Here is a 22,145-nt window from a genome sequence, read left to right as displayed (position 1 = left end):
GTGTAGAGAGAATGGTGTCGTCTTAGCGGCCCCTAATTTAATAACTAATGATCGTTGCGACGGAAGCGAATCAATCAAAACTAACTTTAGCTGGAAAACAAATTTATTAAAGAACCGCTATAAAGCCAAAACAATCTGTTACCTTAAATTATTCGTTTATCTCTGTAAAGCTGCTTTGAAACAATCTACATTGTTAAAAGCACTATATAAATGAAGATGACTTGACTTGACCAACTGAAAAAGCTGACATGTTTGATGGCTGAGTTTGATGAAGAACGTACCTCACCTACCACAAAGCTATGGCTAATGTACATGGATATGGTGATGATTCTTAGATGGTTCATCCATGCTGAGCATGCAGGTCTGTGGGAGGAACACCTGGCTGAAGTGGAAAAGATGTTACTATACCTTGTAGCTGCTGGCCACTACAAGTACGTATCCTGCCTGCCCCACTACCTAGAAGCTATGAGAAGCTTGCCTACACTGGCACCAAACGTCTATATCACTGTACGTCAAACAGAACGACGGTTCAATGGTGTCTGGACAGACATGGCACTTGCAAAAACCTACAACCGTGATGCCAAGACAAAACTCTTCACTGGCATCAGTCAGCAGCCAGCGGCCATGGAGAAATACTTGAAAGCTCTTCCAGTTCTGACAGCTGTGTCAGAGCAGACAAAGGCTCAGCAAAATGAAGGAGTACAAGCCACATGATACTCTCCCTATACCTGAATGGAAAGGCTTCATTCACAATCCACTGAATAAAGCTAATCTGTTGAATTGCATAGGGGAAGCATGGGCAGCTCAGAACAAGTCACTTCGTGCAGGATGCACACTTATTCTTGGTGGAATCTTTTGTGATCCTGGTCGCACTGTCCTCTTGTCAGAGGATTGTCAGGTTGAGCTTCCAGAACTTTCCAGTGAGAAACATGAAGAGGCAGATACCAGGATGTTTGCTCACATTGCATACTCAGTACAAATTCTGCACCACAAATGGGCTGTAGTGGTTGCAACTGACACAGATGTGATCATGATGTGCATGTACTACATCACACACATGGATGGGCTGCAGGAGCTGTGGGTGAAGACGATGGATATCTTCCTACCTGTTCATACCAGCACAGAAGCTCTGGCGGGGAAGTATGATGTTGCAGCTTCAGATCTTACATCCCTTCTCCTCAGCACCTACATACTTACTGGATGTGACACAGTAAGCTATCTGTACAGAAGAGGAAAGTGGCGGGCCTACACAACTGCTATTAAACACCTAACAGACCTTCTGCCGCTGTGCAGGTACGGTGACCCTGAGGAAAGCCTGGATGTTCAGGAAGAGGTTATAACAGCAGACGTGTTGCCTTCCACCAACTGAAGATGCCATCCTATTACACCGTCAGCGATATGCACCGAGGGGTGCATCTTTTAATGTGCTGCTGTATAACCCACCCTGCCGGTCTTGTTTGCTGTCTCCTCAGGTGGTGAGGGTGAAGGTCTGTCCCCAGAGCAGTATCTGCAGTGTGCCACCCTCCTGATTGTCCCACCTCACAGGGACCTGCACCTAGTTAATTAAGTTATGTTAAATTATTTTGTTCCGTTAAAGTTGTACTAGTTGTCATCTGAGGCAGTAAAATAATGATAGTCAATTTGCGGTATTATATTTCTTGTGTGACACATTTCCATTGGGAGAACAGGGTTATGTTGAAATTAAAAAGATGCCTAGGCCATAATGCTTAATAATGTGGACATTCAAAACCATATATCCAGTTAAATATCCAGTATGTTGAATTGCAGACTGCTCGGGACAAGCAGTCAGTTGGTGAAGTCGGCGAGAGCGCGCAAGTGATTTTTCTAAATACACCAGTTCTGCTGTTATTCAGCGTTGTATCTGACTCTAGGTAAGGCTATTTTCGATTCTCTGTTTATTTTGCATTTTTACCTTCTCACTAATCTGTATTTTATCTAGACGCGTTAATACTGTAACTAACAGCCGCGAGTGGAAATTAATTAATATTAGGCTATTATTGCAGTTTCATTGAACTTAAGTATTGGCTTGTAGCAGTTTCGATTTGGGCCATTCTCGCTTTATTGCTTTAATTGCTCGGCGATGCAGCTGTCCTCACTCAGGCGGTGACAGCACTATATCTCTGTAGTCCGCGCGCTGTCGCGTTCAGCTCTCGTGTTCAGCCTCCTCGTGTGAAGACCTACTCGGGTAAAGACCAGCGACTCTACCTGCGCGACTCCACCGAGCAAGGACACCAGAAAGGCACTTAAGTATCTCCTTTTCCCTTTCACTACCCACTTTTTCTATTATATTACACCTTACTCAACATGTGCTTTCAAAACATTCCTGTTATCTCTCGGCCACGCCTTTTCATCACGCGCAAAAGGCAGCGCAATATTGCTAATCTGCGTCCCATTTTCTCATCCTCACACACACCTCTCTCTCTTTCCGTGGGTCTATGGAATTGTCAGTCAGCAGTCAACAAAGCTGACTTTATTCCAGCCTTTGCATCTCATTCTACTCTTAGTATCCTGGGCTTGACTGAGACCTGGATTCGTCCAGAAGACTCTGGACGAGGGGTGGGGGTACAGGGCTTCTCATTTCTAACAATTGGAAATACTCAGCGCTCTCTTCTCTATGCAACAACAACTCATTTGAATATCATGCTATTAAACTTACAACTCCCAATACGATCCATATTGTAGTCATTTATCGCCCCCCAGGTCAGCTGGGTAACTTCATAGAGGAGTTGGATGTGCTGCTGTCCTCCTTCCCTGAGGACGGCACCCCACTTCTAGTCTTTGGTGACTTCAACATTCATCTCGAAAAGCCGTATGCAGCAGACTTCATCTCTCTCCTAGCCTCCTTCGATCTCAAACGTCTCATCACCACAGGTACTCACAAATCAGGCAACCAACTGGACCTGGTTTATACACGCAACTGCATCACAGACAACATTTTGGTGAGACCTCTCCACGTTTCAGATCATTTCCTCATTACTTTCAGTCTACAACTCTCTACCTCTGCACCACCACCCCCACCACCAGTCACTTTCAGACGAAACCTGCGCTCACTTTCTCCCTCCCACCTTTCCTCTGCCGTGTCATCTTCTCTTCCCCCACCCTCACAATTCTCATCTCTGGATGTGAATACCGCAACGGATACCTTATGCTCCACTCTAACCTCTTCTCTAGACAATATCTGCCCTCTCTCCTCCAGGCCTGCACGCGCTACTCCCTCCAATCCTTGGTTATCTGAGGTTCTCCGTGAACACCGGACCGAACTCAGGGCAGCGGAGAGGAAATGGTGCAAATCAAAAGACACATCCGACCTGAGTATGTATAAATCTCTCCTCTCTTCCTTTTCTGTTGATGTTCATGCTGCAAAATCTTCATACTTCCACAACAAGATCAACAGCTCCTCCAACACACGATCACTCTTCAAGACATTCAACTCTCTCCTCTGTCCACCTCCACCACCACCCACCTCCTCTTTAACTGCTGACGAGTTTGCGAACTTCTTCACCAACAAAACAACAACTATCAGCAGTCAATTCTCAGCTCCACACGCACAGGAACCCAGTCTGACCCCTTCCACAGCCAATATCCCTCTGTTCTCCTTTTCTCCGCTAACCGAGGAAGAAGTATCCACACTTCTCCTCTCCAGTCACCCTACCACCTGTCCTCTAGACCCCATCCCCTCACACCTTCTACAAGCCATCTCTCCCACACTTCTACCAGCACTCACACACATCATCAACTCATCCCTCCACACTGGCTCCTTTCCTACAGCATTCAAGCAGGCTCGGGTAACTCCACTGCTTAAAAAACCAACACTAAACACATCATCTGTAGAGAATTACAGACCTATCTCTCTCCTACCATTCATTGCGAAAACACTTGAAAGAGCTGTTTTCAACCAAGTAACATCCTTCTTGTCTCTTAACAACCAGCTGGATGTCAACCAATCCGGCTTCAAGAAAGGCCATTCAACTGAGACTGCATTACTGTCGGTCACAGAAGCCCTACGGATCGCAAAAGCTGCTTCCAAATCTTCAGTCCTCATTCTCCTGGATCTGTCTGCTGCCTTCGACACTGTAAATCATCAGATCCTTATGTCCAGCCTCTCATCACTGGGCATCACAGGTACTCCTCTCCACTGGTTTGAGTCCTATCTCACTGGTAGGTCCTTCAGGGTCGCATGGAGAGGCGAGGTATCCAGAGCCCATCAACTGACCACAGGGGTTCCTCAGGGTTCAGTTCTTGGTCCCCTCCTCTTCTCCATCTACACCACATCACTGGGACACATCATACAGGCACACGGCTTCTCCTACCACTGCTATGCTGATGACACACAGCTCTTCCTCTCATTTCAACCAGATGATCCCACAGTAGCTGCACGGATCTCAAGCTGTCTGGCGGACATCTCGACATGGATGAAGGAACATCACCTGCAGCTCAACCTGGCAAAGACTGAGCTTCTCGTCCTCCCTGCCAATCCGTCTCTACAGCACGACTTCACTATCCAGCTAGACTCATCATCAATCACCCCATCAAGGTCGGTCAGAAATCTTGGAGTAACGTTTGATGACCAACTGATTTTCACAGATCACATTTCAAAGACAACCCGATCATGCAGGTTTGCACTGCACAACATCAGGAAGATCAGGCCTTTCCTTACTGAGCATGCAACACAACTTCTCGTCAAGGCCCTGGTCATTTCTAGGCTTGACTACTGCAATGCTCTTCTGGCTGGACTTCCATCATGTGCAACCAAACCTCTACAGATGATCCAGAACGCTGCAGCTCGTCTTGTCTTCAACGAGCCCAAGAGGGCCCACGTCACTCCTCTGTTCATCTCTCTGCACTGGCTACCTCTCGCTGCTCGCATCAAGTTCAAGGCATTGACGCTTGCTTACAGATCTATCACAGACTCAGCTCCCTCCTACTTTCACTCACTCCTACGAGCCTACATCCCTACCAGAAGCCTACGATCGGCCAACGAGCGACGTCTCGTGGTTCCATCACAGAAAGCCACAAAATCTCTTTCCAGAACATTCTCATACACCATTCTCATACATTCCCTTTAAAAAACCTCGCTTACCGGGCTTATGCTACTTTGAATAATGCCTGAACTTCGTATTTTGAGCACTTCTTGCGTTGTTTTTGCCTCTTCATGATGACTCGCTTAACTTAGTCCTAATCTGTAAGTCGCTTTGGATAAAAGCGTCTGCTAAATGACTAAATGTAAAATGTAAATGTAAAATGTATGTCTTTCGGAATTTTGAGAGTAGACTAAAATTCTATTGAGGTTCTGAGCCTGTAGATCAACTAGTAGTGAAATCATCACAGATCCATTGATTTTGGTTGGATTTTTTTTTTTTCTCTGGAATGAGTATTCTGTTTGGTGAAAAGAATGACATATTGACTGATGTCATAACTTGGTGGAAAAGTTGATTGCCAATGAAGTAAAGATGAAAATATTGGAAAAAAGTGAGAAAACGGCTCATTTTTTTGCATTACATTGATGCAAAATCATGTAGAAATGTGTTTTAAGAGTTAATTTTTCAGTGGATGTTGTCAGCACATGTGTTCTGTGTATCTGGAATGCATTTATTGACAGCCTACCCAACCCACTGAGGATTTGAGGAAAAAAACTTTTTTTCACATTTTTCTGATAAAAAATAAGGGGTGCTTACACTAAAATGAAAAAAAGAAAAGAAAAAAAGCGATATTTCCGGCAGAGCAGACCCTCCAATTATTGGTTCTTAGGGTCAAAGTTAACAGAAAAAACACGAATAAAAAGTACGGCAGACCATGTCAGGTTCAACCCATTTTATTGAGCTTTTGAGACTTTGGCTCCCCGACTAATATTAGCCATTATAAAAGTATAAGTATAAGGTACAAGAAGCTATACAATAAGAAATAAAGCAAACAATTCAGTCAAACATACAAAGTCAGCGCTCTAGTTTAACCTTACAACGATAAAGTTAAAGAGCTTAAATATATACAGTTATGAAACTTCACTTAGCCCTCAGCCAAAACAATTGCCAGGGAACAAATTATAGATTCACGAGACCAAATATCGCCCGTTAGATATACACAAGACGAATTATATCTCATGTTTAACCACTACTGAGACGTCAGAGTCAGCGGCAAGCGTCAGAACGACTAGCCGAGGAAAAGCTGTTCCAGGTGGGGTACATGAGCGCCGAGCGCCCGATGATCGCCTGGATCTCACAACCTGGATCAAATTTTCAGAAATCTTTATAAACAAACCACAGATTTGAGCTTTAAACAACTACATTCTCACCTGATAAACTCTTAAAGTTTACATTTTGTAAGTTTACATCAACTCTCTCTACATTTTGTTCTACCAGTGCTGGAGGCTCCTTCAAAGGGAGGGTGATAGGATGGCATGCAATGAGATGAACCATAACATGCAAAATTGGCTAGTGAGTTGATATTGTTACCCGCAATGGTATCACTCACATTTGGCAGATTGGCGGATGTTAATTTCTAACCCTGGTTGCAAAGAAACATTTATTGATACTTTATTAATATTGATTTCAGTTGATGTGTGTGATGTTTTTGCACATGTTGACTATTTTATATATGGGGTATAAACCATAGGGATTCATTTTAATAATGTTTGTGTACACCCAGTTCTGAATTTAAAGAAAGTTGAGTTCAAAGTACATTTCAATTGCGAAGCATTTAACTCACTAAATACTCCAAAATAAAAGTTATTGTGTTCTTGAGCTCTGACTGATTGCTTCTGAAAAGCAAACATTACACTGTCCATTATCAAATAGTGACCTTGTCCAATTTTAAAGTCGTAAACAGAAGTTGCATAAGTCGTTTCTTCTCTTTTGAAAAATATAGGACAGGACTTGATTTAGTAAATCTGGAATTGATTGGATAATTTTGGTTTGCTACTGATTTCATGGAGACTTTAACCCCCTGGGGTCGGCGGTATGGCCGGCGATACCAGCTCGCTTTTTTTCTTATCAGTTCAAAAGAGATTCAAAAATACTCTGACTTTGATTTTACAAACAAATTTCATACATCAGTCGATCCTGTTAAGTGTGTATTATTTTTGTGTACACTCACAATAAAAACAAAGTGTTGTGCTTTTTGAAAAAAATAAAGAAAAATAAACATGATGCGAGTTCTGCCTACTCTGTGTCAGTGAAGTCAATTCTGAAACGCGTCCGAAAATGAACTAACTCAGCGAATATTCAGTCAAACAGGCATACAGACACACAGGCATGAAGGTTGAATTCTCTTTTTTTTAAATTAAGTAATTTTTAGAAAAAACAAATATTCACAGTTTATGTAATATGTATGAAAAGAGAGAGATGTCAGTCGTTCTCATCTCAGCTCATTATGTTTTAATGTGACTCCGCCCACGGAGAGCGCACACTATTCAAACGCAAATGATCTGAGGACGCAAACCTGTGAAACGCCCACATCAGCTGGATAACACACACCGCGAGTTCACTTTCAGACTCATGTACTTTACGACGCTGTGAGGAATAATACTATCTTAATAATAATCCTGGAAAATTTACCTCAGAAGTGCTGGAAGTTTCATTTCGAGGAGCAACAGATCCAGATGAGGAATAGGTCAGTTATATATTTGCTTTGTTCTGATCGCAATAGTGTCTGTACACGCAAAAAGACTGTATATATGAATCGCATTTCTGCGTGTGAATGAATGAACGCACAGATGCGCGCTGTTGTGCAGCTACTACAGCTGGCAAAAATACTGTTTCAAAATGAATCGCGTTTTTGTGTGTGTGTGAATGAATGAACAGCTTTTACCGAACTCTATTGCTATACTGAGATGAGTAAAAATCGACTAGAAAAATCAGAGAGATTATGTTATATATATATATATATATATATATATATATATATATATATATATATATATATATATATATATGTTTTGTTAAAAATAAAGTCATCCACTAAGATGTTATAGTGTTTGTTAATATGATAAAATGTATACTTTAGTTTTTACAAAGAAAGATTACACTGGAAAATTGTTGTTGTTAAAATTTTAATTGTTGTTGTAATTGTATAACCTTTTTAATAAAATAGCATATATATATATATATATATATATATATATATATATATACAATATGTGTTTTGTGGCCTTATTTCAGAAACTTTCATTTTTAGTTTTTTCAATAACCATGCATAAACATTATTCTCTCAAAAATACAAACATGTACATACATGTTGCTCACATATTATGGCAGCCCTGTTTGTGCTAAACAGAGTGTAATTACACCTTTGCCATTAATATGTTTATAAGCAACTGAAAAAAGCACAAATGTCAGGGCATGTCAGAACATTGCAAGGACCCCAAAAACACCTCAGACCCCAGAGGGTTAAAGACAAGCTGAATGCTACACACACACACACTACGGGTTTCATGGGAGGAGGCCCACATACTGTTTTTACCTGGTCTCTGTAGTAGTTCTCCATGGCCTCAATCTCATCTTGGTATTTGTGGTAGTTCTCCTGAAGCAGTTCTTTACTGTATGCTCGCTGCTCTCTCAGATGAGCCTTCTGCCGTTCCAATCCTTCTTCAAAGATCTGCTTGAGCTTCTGCATAAAAAAAAATAAAAAATAATAATAATTCTGTTCATTAAATGATTTGCAGGACAAGCTCTTATAAAAGCAAAAAAAAAAAAAGCACATTATTGTGCATGTGTGCATGTATTTTACTCAATCCAAGATGGCCAGTGTGTGGCAGGCCGCCTGCGTCTAAGTGTGTTTGTGTTTTCTTTGTTTTTATTGTTGTGTTTAATTTCAAACATCTTGTAACGGTGAGTTACTCAATTTTTAAATGTTCACATTGGGCGCCAGACAGTTTAAATATAACTGACAAACAATTTTATTGTCCGATTGCGGAAAACACAGAAAACCACAACAAGAGACCTGCTGATTTCATTAAGTCCATTCATATCATTTTTCACCAACCCAGAAAATAATTTAATTCACTCAGTGTCCAGCAGTAAAGCTCTCAGAAATGAGCAAATAAATAAATCATTTCGTTTAACTGAAATACCGGCGCGGTTGCGCACAGACTTGACAAAGTTCAGAATTAGACCAAAAAAAACAACAACAAAAATAATCCCAAACCAGTTCAAAATAGAAGTAAATTTATAATAAAAACGAAATTAAATCAAATAATATTGTTAGTAACTGATAGAGGGAATAACAATCGTTTTTAATAAGAGAGTGGTTTGATGTTTTAAGGAAGAGAGCGAGTTTTCAGTGTTAGGAACTTTTGAGAGCGCTGGGAAGACTAATTCTCCTTTTACCTTTCGAGGATCATACGTCGGAAATTGTCACAGAAGGGATGATTACTCACAGGATAAACCTTGCAATTCTGCAGTTTCTCAAGTTTAACCTTTGGCGTTGGTTTTCACCCGCGGCGTCCAGGTTCCAGCACGATCAGTCACTCAGTCATCGCATACGCGCGTCCATACTCCAGTATTCCACAATGCAGACGTTCAGACCTTGTCGACTTGAACAATAATCCAACACAGAGCACTTCACAATCACGCTGCAACAACGGCCTCGTTTTCCCTCAGACCCTTCCAGACGCGGATTCAACTTCCCAACCAGACTCTCCTTCCACTTCTCTACTTCCCCTTCCTCTTCCTTATCGTTCTCTGTCACCCAAAACCACACCTCTTTTCTCTTTTTGTTGCCATTTTTAGTTTCCGTTCGTACAATTTTTACTGACTATAATGAAATTGTGTAGATTTATTTATTTATTTATTTTTGTGTGTGTGTGTGTGTGTTATTTAAAATGATTAATTAATTAATTATTTGTTTCTTTCGACTTAATTTGTAGTGGCTCGCTACAATCTCAACCTAGGCTGACCTTCAAAGAGCCGTATAGATTTGACTAGAGAAATGTATGCATGTATCCACTCCTGTGATAGATCTTTAATCTTAGGAGATTTTAATATCCATGTACGTTGTTGTTCTTCAATTTCTTTAGCTAAAGACGACTCTTTGGGATTACTCAGCTAGTGTAAGGCCCCTCACACATCCTTGGTCATACACTTGATCTTTTGTTGACTTGAGGCCAATCTATCTATGACATTAACATTTGTGATTTTAGTTTTAAGGCTCAAAAACCTGAAATATTTACAGCCCCTCTCTGTTGTCATCTGTAAACCCGAGACTTTTACAAAATTGGAAAATTAGATCTGACACTGGGGCAGATTTTCCCATAGTCTTTAAAGAGGCTTCTAAGTCTTGTAACCTAGAATGATAAACCCTCCCGATTTATGGAGTGCTGAAGATCATCTTATTTTATATTATTCTACCTGTATTAAGATTCTGGATGATATTTCTCCTTTGAAACCTAAACCTGTTAAACTGAGATTAGAGCATAGGCTGAACAATAGCACATGCCCTCTTGGACAGATTTGTAGAAGAGTGGAAGAGAGGTTTTAAGAGATTCACTGTCAAATTTTCAGAAAGCGGTCATATACAGAATATCATCGAGTTTGGAAGACTTGTGTTTGTGCTGTGCTGTGCTGTTTCACTTGGATTTACCTCAGAAGAATTAGAAGAACGCGATTTGAAGATGAGAAGATTTTTAAGGTAAGACATGTTAAACTGGTGGTGCCAGATTAAAATGTATGTTATGAAATGAGATTGAAGTAAAAACATGAACTAAGCCTAATATCGTACATATGTATCTATAAATAGACAACATGTTGAAATGTGAACTAGACTGGTAGGCAATACATGTCCGACACAAGGATGTTTTTATATTCTATAATAAAACACAGCATGATAAAAGTAGGCTAGTATGAGTGTATACTATGGTGAATATTATAATGTTTAGAACCGTGTTTACTGTTAAATACTGTGTTTATGGATATCTGCTGAAACATAGATGTATAACAATAATTAGTTTAATAGTTTTGAGCGGCTTGATCGCTTCAGTAAATGTTATCTGCACGCGTTTGGAAAGCAAAATGCGCCAAACAATCGGCATCTTTTTTACTCCAAATGTTTATTTTCGTTATGACATTACGAAATGAGATTGAAGTAACATATGATTATCAATATATGTTTCTCTAGTGCAGTGAAGTGTTGAAGTGTTCCTTTTTAACGATTTATAGACTATTGCTATTATTATTTTATGCAGCAAAGTACATAGCTTATGCCTACAAGGCACAACAAACCTGGTGTTCATTTTATATACACTGCTCAAAAAAATAAAGGGAACACTTAAACAACACAATGCAACTCCAAGTCAATCACACTTATGTGAAATCAAACTGTCCACTTAGGAAGCAACACTGATTGACAATCAATTTTAAATGCTGTTGTGCAAATGGAATAGACAACAGGTGGAAATTATAGGCAATTAGGTCAGTGGTTCTGCAGGTGGTGACCACAGACCACTTCTCAGTTCCTACGCTTCCTGGCTGATGTTTTGGTCACTTTTGAATGCTGGCGGTGCTTTCACTCTAGTGGTAGCATGAGACAGAGTCTACAACCCACACAAGTGGCTCAGGTAGTGCAGCTCATCCAGGATGGCACATCAATGCGAGCTGTGGCAAGAAGGTTTGCTGTGTCTGTCAGCGTAGTGTCCAGAGCATGGAGGCGCTACCAGGAGACAGGCCAACACAAGTGGCATCAGGAGACGTGGAGGAGGCCGTAGGAGGGCAACAACCCAGCAGCAGGAGCGCTATCTCTGCCTTTGTGCAAGGAGGAACAGGAGGAGCACTGCCAGAGCCCTGCAAAATGACCTCCAGCAGGCCACAAATGTGCATGTGTCTGCTCAAACGGTCAGAAACAGACTCCATGAGGGTGGTATGAGGGCCCGACGTCCACAGGTGGGGGTTGTGCTTACAGCCCAACACCGTGCAGGACGTTTGGCATTTGCCAGAGAACACCAAGATTGGCAAATTCGCCACTGGCGCCCTGTGCTCTTCACAGATGAAAGCAGGTTCACACTGATCACATGTGACAGACGTGACAGAGTCTGGAGACGCCATGGAGAACGTTCTGCTGCCTGCAACATCTGTGAAGAGCACAGGGCACCAGTGGCGATTTTGCCAATCTTGGTGTTCTCTGGCAAATGCCAAACGTCCTGCACAGTGTTGGGCTGTAAGCACAACCCTCACCTGTGGACGTTGGGCCCTCATACCACCCTCATGGAGTCTGTTTCTGACCGTTTGAGCAGACACATGCACATTTTTGGCCTGCTGGAGATCATTTTGCAGGGCTCTGGCAGTGCTCCTCCTGCTCCTCCTTGCACAAAGGCAGGGGTAGCGGTCCTGCTGCTGGGTTGTTGCCCTCCTACTGCCTCCTCCACGTCTCCTGATGTACTGGCCTGTCTCCTGGTAGCGCCTCCATGCTCTGGACACTACGCTGACAGACACAGCAAACCTTCTAGCCACAGCTCGCATTGATGTGCCATCCTGGATGAGCTGCACTACCTGAGCCACTTGTGTGGGTTGTAGACTCCGTCTCATGCTACCACTAGAGTGAAAGCACCGCCAGCATTCAAAAGTGACCAAAACATCAGCCAGGAAGCATAGGAACTGAGAAGTGGTCTGTGGTCACCACCTGCAGAACCACTCCTTTATTGGGGGTGTCTTGCTAATTGCCTATAATTTCAACCTGTTGTCTATTCCATTTGCACAACAGCATGTGAAATTGATTGTCAATCAGTGTTGCTTCCTAAGTGGAAAGTTTGATTTCACAGAAGTGTGATTGACTTGGAGTTACATTGTGTTGTTTAAGTATTCCCTTTATTTTTTTGAGCAGTGTATATATATTAGGGATGCACCGAATCCAGGATTCGTATTCGGCCGAATCCTGGGCTTTTTGACGGGGTTCGGTTTCGGCCGAACCTTCGATTTTTTTTTCACCGAACCCTAGGCTTGCGCTACGCTGGTCGACGTCACGCGGCCGTTGATTACGTGAAGGTGTTTACATAGGACCGTTCGAATGTAGTAGGCTGTGAGAATCTGAAAATGGAACTCGTAAGCAAAAAAAGTTTTGTTTGGCAGTACTTTCAACCAAAAGAAAGCGATTCAAGTCAAGTTTTATGTTCAATTTGCAATGCCGATTTGTCTCGTGTTGGCAAGGACCCTAAGCAGTACACAACATCGCCGATGTTAAAACATTTGCGTCTAAAACATCCAAAAGAATACGAGTTGTGCATGGAGGAATCTACAGACAGCAGCCAAAATGCAGCAACTTCAGGTACAGCAGCTGGACAGTCACAGCTAAAAACGTGCTAACCAGACGACCATTACTAGCTTTGCTAGCCCTACACCGAACAAACAGTGGCCCTCAGATCACACACGAGCTAAAGCCATTCATGCAGCAATAGGGAAAATGATAGCCATTGACTTGCAGCCCTATAGCATAGTGGAAGACACTGGATTCAATGAGCTACTCCATCTGCTCGAGCCACGTTACAAAATCCCCTCCAGGCGCTTTTTTGCCGACAAAATCATCCCTGAAATGCACAAGTCCATCACTTCCCGCATAAAAGAACACGTTGCCGAAGCACATGCTTTAGCATTTACATGCAACATATGGACTTGTGAGTACACTACACAGTCCTACATCAGTGTTACCTCACATTGGATTGATGCTGATTTTAAGCGCACACGTTATTCTTCAATGTGAAGCATTTGATGGAAGACACACCGCATTAAACATTGCTGATGCACTGCAAGAAATTATCAAAGCCTGGGACATACCTGTTAACAAGTGTCACCTGGTCTTGAGGGACAATGCTGCAAACATGCGGAAAGCCATGTCCGAGGCAGGAGTTCCAAGTGTTGGCTGTTTTGCGCACACGCTCCAGTTGTGCATCCACGACAGTCTTTTATCACAACAAAGTGTCTCTGACCTGATCGCACTGTCCAGGAAAACTGTTGGTCACTTTAAGCACTCTTCAAGTGCTCAATCAAGGCTTTCTGCTCTACAGCAGGAGTTGGGGCTGCCAAATCACCATTTAATCCAGGACGTGTCAACACGATGGAATTCGACATATCTGATGTTCGATCGTTTAACAGAACAAAAACGTGCCGTAAACATCTACATGTCCGAAACAGATGGTATGCAACATATTCATGCACAGAGGTGGACTCTGATGGAGGATGTTCTCAAGGTGCTCAGACCCTTTGTAGCCACAACGACATCTGTTTCTAGTTAAGTGTATCATGTTGATTGAAAAACACATCGTTTTTGTTCTGCTGGTTAATGTTTACCACAACTTAATGAAATAAACGAACAGGTCTATATTGTTTCTCAAGCTGTCACGGGGTGCTACGACAATTCCCTTACTATGTCTAACATTAGTTCTTTGTGTACTGAAGGCAAATTTAAAAGACTGACTCCTTTCAGTTCTCCAGGACCATCTGCTTACCAGCATCAATTCTAAAACACCTCAGGCTGGCCCACAGAACTGCCATTGTCTTTGCTGAATGCCATCTTCCAATCGAACACCCCCCCCCCCATGCCTTGGGATCACGTGACAAGCCATAGAGACACACACACCACACACACACATGGAACTTTCCATGAAACTCTTCAGAGTAAACTCTTAAATGTTGATATGTATTCCTATGTTCCTCAAAGTGTCGTCACTTGCCATAACGGAAGCACTGACAATTTATTGTGTGTTTAATCAAAGTTATTTGTGTATAATGATGCATATGAATGTATCTCTATGTTGCTATCTATGTCACTATTCGTTTTTGGTGTTGTTCTAATCCTCGTCGCGAGACGAAGGAGATTTTTGGTAAGGGACTGTGATAAACGTTATGGTTCCATGCATTTTAATTCCCCGAGCATAATATCATATTTTGCCCCCTCGTGATTCCACACGTGGGTCGAGCTGCATTAACACACAAAGGGATCTTCCCGCTGGAAAACCTCGACAGCCGATTCGTCCTCCACAAGAAAGGGGGCGGGACATTGGACATTGATAAAGTCCAAGCCTTCAGTTTACTCTCTCTCTTCCCTCGCTTCATGCTCTTAACTCTCTCTTCTCCGGTCACTCTCATCCCGGACCTCCTCCACAGGTAGCGCAGCTCCATGGCCACCAGCTGAACAGGCCTTGCCGTGGCCTCTGGGACGGAAAACCCCGCGTTATGTAGAGCTGCCTGCCGCCTTAGAAACAAAGACTGTAAACCTCTCCCGAGTCCCATTCCGGGAGACGAACTGAACCTTCTCGGTAATGTTACATGCAGTGAGCCTTTAAACTTCGCGGCACCTGAAGACACAGCAGAAACAGGATCGACATCGTCAAGCTGCCCTGCCTCAGCCTCGCGCCGAACAGAGAACAAACGTGCAAGTAAAACATTATTCTGATAAAACTGCTTTCCAGGTTGTCTCGTGAACTTAGGTTTTATTTGTATGTAATAATTACTAGCTTTCCCATTCTCTGCCTTTCTTTCTATCTTTCTTTCATTTCATGTTACTTCTGATCACGTATTTTTATTGTTTGGTTATATGTTTGTTTGTTTATTGTGTGCATTTATACGTACGTTTATATTCTTAGATCAATATAATCAAGTAGTTTTTGCATTATTATTAAATATTCATGAATACCTTTTTATTGTCTCTGTGTTTGAGAAACCACTTTATAGGTCAATGAAACTTTCAAAGATCCTTTTATAAGCTACAAAGCTCGATATTGTAGACTACTTGAGTAGTTTTAATTAATAAACTCAGGAAGTTTGATGTCCGTGGCCAGACATGAAACTCTCTTGAAGTTTGTGAATACCTCTTCTTGACTGTAATGATTTTACATTTATTTCGCTGGAGGAATTAAATGTTAGTCAGACAGTTATAGAACAAGGTAATCTCGATAATTGATAAAATAAATGTACATGCGACTTATGAATTATGACCATGAGTCATAAATATTAATATTCCCAAGATTCCCCATATTCTTGAGCTAATTCATATTTACCCAGAGTCGTTATTGTTACACCTTCGAGGAGTTAACTAGAGAAATAAGCGGAGAAAATGCATGCATATCCACTGTCCTGCCAGCTGTGATGATGTTGAAGCGCTATGTCCACAACGAAACAGACGATCATGGAATAAAGCAGATGAAAACCACTGCTGGCAAAAACGGCAAAGATCTACCTCTGTGCGCCACCAACCTCTGTGCCCAGTGAAAGACTTTTCAGTACTGCTGGGGACATTCGTTCCCACACTCGCAACCGGCTGTCACCTGTTAATGCCGAGCGTCTTGTTTTTTGGAAAGGAAACTCATTTCATGTGAAAGGTTAGAGCTTTTCCGTTAATTTAATTATGTTGCGGGAGATGTGTGTGATCTTCCGTAATATTTTTCGTTTTATTTGGCTACTGTTCTAATCGTAGCCTAGTGTTATAAACGAAAACTAAACAGCCTAGCCTACTATCCATGTTTAGCCTATTGAGTAAATGTTCAATAGCATTAATTTCAGTTAAGTCACCAAAACATATTCTGATTTAAAAAAAAGAAAAACACTTTTCTTTGCATTGTTGCACTTTTATTGACAGGTTTTGGTTTGAACTTGGGTAAGCATAGGTAATTGTCAAAATAGTTTTTCCCACTTGTCATCATGGCATAATGTTGCTGCTTATTTTTTTATTTATTATTTTTTTATTTTTTTTTACATTTAATAAAATAAATAAAATAAAACGAAATAAAAATACACTGCTGTGGACGTTGTTTACTTCATTAATGTGTTTTACTGTGTTAATGGAATAAGGATGCGAGTAGGATTCGGTATTCGGTTTCGGATTCGGCCGAATCTTAAACAGTGGATTTGGTATTCGGCCGAACCCAAAAAATCTGGATTCGGTGCATCCCTAATATATATATATATATATATATATATATATATATATATATATATATATATATATATATATATATATATATATATATATATATATATATATTAGGGATATATATATATATATAATATAATATAATATAATATATATATATATAATATATATATATATATAATATAATATAATATATATATATATATATTAGAGGTGGGCATAGATTAATTTTTTTAATCTAGATTAATCTAGATTAATTTTGAAATTAATCTAGATTAATCTAGATTAAAATGGCTCATTTGAATTCTGCCGAAGGCATTCAGAATATGTGTGCTACCCAAATAATGACTATAAAAGTAAGTCTTTGAGAACGGGTTTCTCAAGCCAGGAGGCGCATTAGACCAGGGGCTCATCTCCTGTTTCCAAAATGCATCACAAACTGCTTGAGAAAGCTGTTCTACTCATAGACTGTAAAAAGTTACTACTGTACTGTTACCGTCCGTAGGCAACATTAGGTAGGCCTATGTTATTATCAACTACTATAGGCTATCAACTAGGGATGGGCGATGTGGCCTAAAATCCATATTGTGATATACATTGCAGCCTCTTGCGATAACGATATTATAATAAAACCATTTCAGAACAGGTTACACAGACCCTGCTAAACAACTGCTAAATGTTTTTTTTTTTTTTTTTTTAAAGGGTGCATGTAGTTTTGAGAACATATATTGTGCAAAACTGTAAGTATACAACATCATTTTGCAGATAAATAAAATTTAAGTACACTAGCTGCAGAGACTTAAGTAGGTCTAATGTTTATTATGGCTTGGAGCTTATGAAACCCCAATTTTAAAATTAGAATATTCTAACTGATGTCTTTTCAGTTAAAAAAAAAACACAACAACGATTCTTTAAATCGGGCGCAGACAGAGATTATGTGCTACACCACTCAGATATATTGGGAATAATACGCGCGCGCTGGTATTTAGTGATATGTTTCGTTTTGAATTTGAGGTGGTAGAACGGATTAGTCGTGTGTTAACTTACCGAACTGTTACACCACACAGTCTACGTCGGACGGCTTAAATCCGAACCAAGTCCAAATAATGAATGTTGCACCGATCTTTTACACCAGCTTTCACTTTCAGCCGTGTTTACTTAAGATGACGACGAATATGATGCGTTGCAGCCGGGTGTACCTCGCGGCCGCGGGTAGATTGCGTCATCATCGCTTGTGTAGCTTGAGCCAGCTCCGAACCCAACTTGGAGAATAGATTAACGGCGATATTTTTTTTATCGCGCGATAAGAGTCTCGCGTTAACGCCGATAACGGCCCACCACTAATATATATATATATATATATATATCCCTAATATATATATATCCCTAATATATATATCCCTAATATATATATATATGTGTGTGTGTGTGTGTGTGTGTGTGTGTGTGTGTGTGTGTGTGTGTGTGTGTGTGTGTGTATGTGTGTGTGTGTGTGTGTGTTCTGTACATTTTAAAAAGCAATTTTAACCTGAAAAATCTAAAATGTATTCCCCAAATCGTGCAGCCCTAGTTTCTCTTGATATCAGTATGTTCACAGCGTTTTGTTTTTTTGTTTTTTTCAGGGATCAGATGCTCCACTGAGGAGTCCTGCTGACTTCAACATTCACATAAGTCTCTGTACATGAACATGGTAAAGTGAGAAATCAAACACCTTGGAAATGAAAGGTATGTACTATGTTTCAGGAATGGCACAAAGGTGTATAAGTCTGGTTAAGTCTCTGTCTTTAGTTCAGTGTGTTAAATAATGTGCTTATTTGTCATTTGTTGTGTATATTTGGATTATGTTGTGTTGTAAATAAATCCAAACAATCAAAAAGCCATTCTTTTTTAAATCTCCTCTGTAACCGCACTGGCATTAGTAGTACATTTAACATTAGCTCAAATGATTTATAGGGAATTTTAATAATTAATCATGAATATGATTCATATTTTGCATAATACAGTTACATTAATTTATTCGAAGTTGAAAATAGATCGATTTGTATATCTGAATAATCAATCACAACTAATTATAATTCATCATTCATATACTAATAATCCTATTTCAGATCGATTATGAGATAACCCTTAATGGAAATGAATAATCATCAAACGGTTGTTTGTCCAGCAAAACGGCCGTAAGATTAACTTAACAATTTCTCAACAAAAATTATCTCTTTCTTATAATTTGAAGAAAGCTATTTTCTGGCCATAAAAACAACTCTCCTGTTCTTATAAGATTAGGTTACTTAAAAGTAACAAATCAGCTTTGTAGCTTAAGATCGAAAACATCTCATTGACTTTAGTTATGAGCAGGCAGACAGAATCAATCAAGTATATAGAATTTTAATAATTGGACTAATACATTGACCTAATGAATACAAAAATACTACAGTTTACACGAGTAAATATGTATGTACAGGACACGAAAACAAAATACAAGACTAAACGAATAACGATAATGAGGGAGAGGATGAAAGAGAGTTCTGACAATGAGAGAGTTGAGAGAAAGTGAAACTAAACGTGCGATCAAAGAAAGATCACAGTTAGGCAAAATCACAGGCAGTAACCTTGAGAGACAACAAGAAATCAGAATCATCAAATCACAAATCAAAATACTTGCGTATGGTTCTCTTTGTATTTGCTTTAGAAGAAGAAGCTCCTTAAGAGCTGGGCGTGTTTCATCGTGTCTTTGGGGCGAGCCAGACTCGCGCGAAGTTTAAAGGTTCACCGAACGTGAAGTTGCCAGAGACATGATTCAGAGTTCATCTCCCTTTGTGGAGGGAGAAACGGATATGAAAATAAAACTTTAGTAAAGAAAATAAAACGGCGATGAGGACTCCCTAAAGAGCCGTAGAGCCATGGAATTCTCTTAGACGCAGTGCTCGTGCACGTCTTTAAAGAAGAGGAGCGCGCGCCGCGGAAGATTCAAGTCTCTTTAAAGTTGAAGCTTCACTGAACGAATGGTAGAGTCTAAACAAAGACGAAAATAAAGAAAAGACTTAAGAAAATAAAAGAGAAATTCATTCACGAAAACAGTGAATGAATGCTCCCTAAACGGGAGCCATATGGGTCTTCTCGCTGATGAAGCGGGTTCGTAAAAGTGCTCACGGAGATTTCCTGAGTCGGTCTTTTATGGAAAATATGGGTTGACGCCTCTGTTCGCACGAACAACCAATCACCTTCAGAGATTTCAGAGCGGGAAGAAGATTCTTTGTCTCTGGGGGCGACACCCACTCGAGGGAATTATGGTGTTGTCTTAATACTCTAGTAAGATGATTCATATAGTAATAATCATATCATTGCAATCTATTATCGAGATTCAACTCTGTTAAGTCTCAAGATTTAAAATTATATAAACCATGGCATATGAAAGATTATGGGAATACACAAAGTTACATATGGTATGCATCTTACAAACATTTTAAAGTTTTGATTAATACATGATAACATTGCAGATACACAAATTTGATATGGGAAAATCAAATCCTTGTTTATACATTTCTTAAGTGGTTATTAGGGCTGAACGATATTCTGTTTTAACATCGACATCGCGATGTGCGAATGAGCGATAGTCACATCGCCGGAATATGCGATGTGAAGGGTAACGTTAGTACCATAGTGTAAGAGAACGGTAGCACACAGTAAACACGAGTTTGTTGTATGGCTTTTTGCTGGGGTGACATATGCGTTCGGCGTGCCTGCACAGTGATTGGTTCGCTGTGCCGCGCTCACCGCTCACAGCCAACATTCAATGGCAATCCTATAGCTAAAAATGCGCGATGAAGAGGAAAAAAGTCAAAATCAGCTATTTAGGACTACTACTAGCCTATTTCGTCTACAAAAAGGAGGATGTTGACCAAAAAGAGGTAGGCTACTTTGCTGAAGTATTATAAAGTTGTGGATGGTTGTCTTTTTAAAAAAAAAGTCGTTTATTTTTCGTGTTCGCATTTATGAGGAAAAAACAATGTTACGTGACATTACGGACGCGACCGTTATGAAAACCGCACTAAAAGACTGCTTTAAAACTTTAACAGAGACCTCAAACAGAAATCACAAAACCTTTCTTTAAAACGAATTTTGTTTTGTATTAATTGTATCTTAATTTTAATCAGCATTTCATTATACAATTCCCTGGATTTAGCCTAGGCTAATAAATAAAAATTAAATATAGCAGCCAGCGGCTGAACTGGAGATTAAGCTATCATCCTTTAACCGAAACTAAGCATAAAAGGTAGCCTGATCGCCTCACACACCTAAAAATAATAATAATAATAGTAAAAAAAATAGAAATATAACTATTATGTACAGAAATCTCTACTTTTAAACAGAACCATTAAAAAAAAAAAACCTGTATGAAAAGTGCATTTCTCCCGATCACTGCTGCGAAGATCGCGAGTCAGTATTGTCAACAGAAAACACTTGTTTATTAATAAACAATTAAAATGTCTCATTGTAATATTTTACATATTATTAATCATTACTTTTGCTGGTTCTAGGTGCCGTTTACATGAACGCGTCACTGAATCAGCACAGAAAACAATTTTTCGGGTCCAAGAACGTTAGGTCCTGTGTAGAACGTTCACCGAATTCTGAGAGAAATATGTTTCTGGAATAAAATATTAAGTGGCCTTTTTGTTACTTGTAATGAAGCTTGCTTATAGTGAAATTATTAATAACATGGAATGGTAATTATTGACTTTAGCCTGGATTGATGGCTCGCAATATCGCGATATATATCGTTGCCAAAAAAAATATCGCAATGTAATTTTTTTCCAATATCGTGCAGCCCTAGTGGTTATACATAAATGTAGGATTAACACTTTATTCCTACTCCTCTCCTGGAATCTCAGTTTGCTTGACATTCCATTAGGGCAATAAAAACAAAGTGGGGGGAAGGCAATTGCCAGACAATCTTGAATGCTGATTCCAGATTACACATTAGAAAACTACACCACTATTATAAAGCAAAACTAATCACACATGCATAATGGCATTGTACTTATATGAAAATGATATTTCTAAGTTCTAATACAAAGGTGTGTGTGTGTGTGTATGCATGTATGTGTGTGGGATGACTCCTCAGTCTCCCAGGGGGTGTTGTAAAGTGTTATCCTATAGCAGAAGGGGTCAGGTTACCTAGACCATGTTTCTATTTGAGAACATTACTTATGAGAAACACTTCCAAGATACAAATGCAGAAAATCGTGACTATGGCATGAAAGGGCTACCCATGCAGG

The 22,145-nt window shown here is 40.1% G+C and overlaps 1 protein-coding gene across 8 annotated transcripts in view; it reads right to left on the bottom strand.

The window, feature by feature from the left end:
* Positions 1-22,145, bottom strand: part of LOC308686205 (centrosomal protein of 95 kDa-like) — a 293,169-nt gene that overhangs the window by 43,299 nt on the left and 227,725 nt on the right. For all 8 annotated transcript variants that reach the window (XM_081394565.1, XM_081394567.1, XM_081394570.1 and 5 more), the window contains one exon: positions 8,476-8,622. In XM_081394565.1, coding sequence (XP_081250691.1) covers positions 8,476-8,622 — 147 coding nt within the window. The remainder of the gene's footprint in view (positions 1-8,475; positions 8,623-22,145) is intronic.

Source organism: Scardinius erythrophthalmus, assembly GCF_964197995.2.
Source record: "Scardinius erythrophthalmus genome assembly, contig: HAP1_SCAFFOLD_38, whole genome shotgun sequence".
NCBI classification, from domain to species: Eukaryota; Metazoa; Chordata; class Actinopteri; order Cypriniformes; family Leuciscidae; genus Scardinius; species Scardinius erythrophthalmus.
Note: the sequence above shows the minus strand (reverse complement) of the source record. Positions and strands in the feature narration are given on the sequence as shown.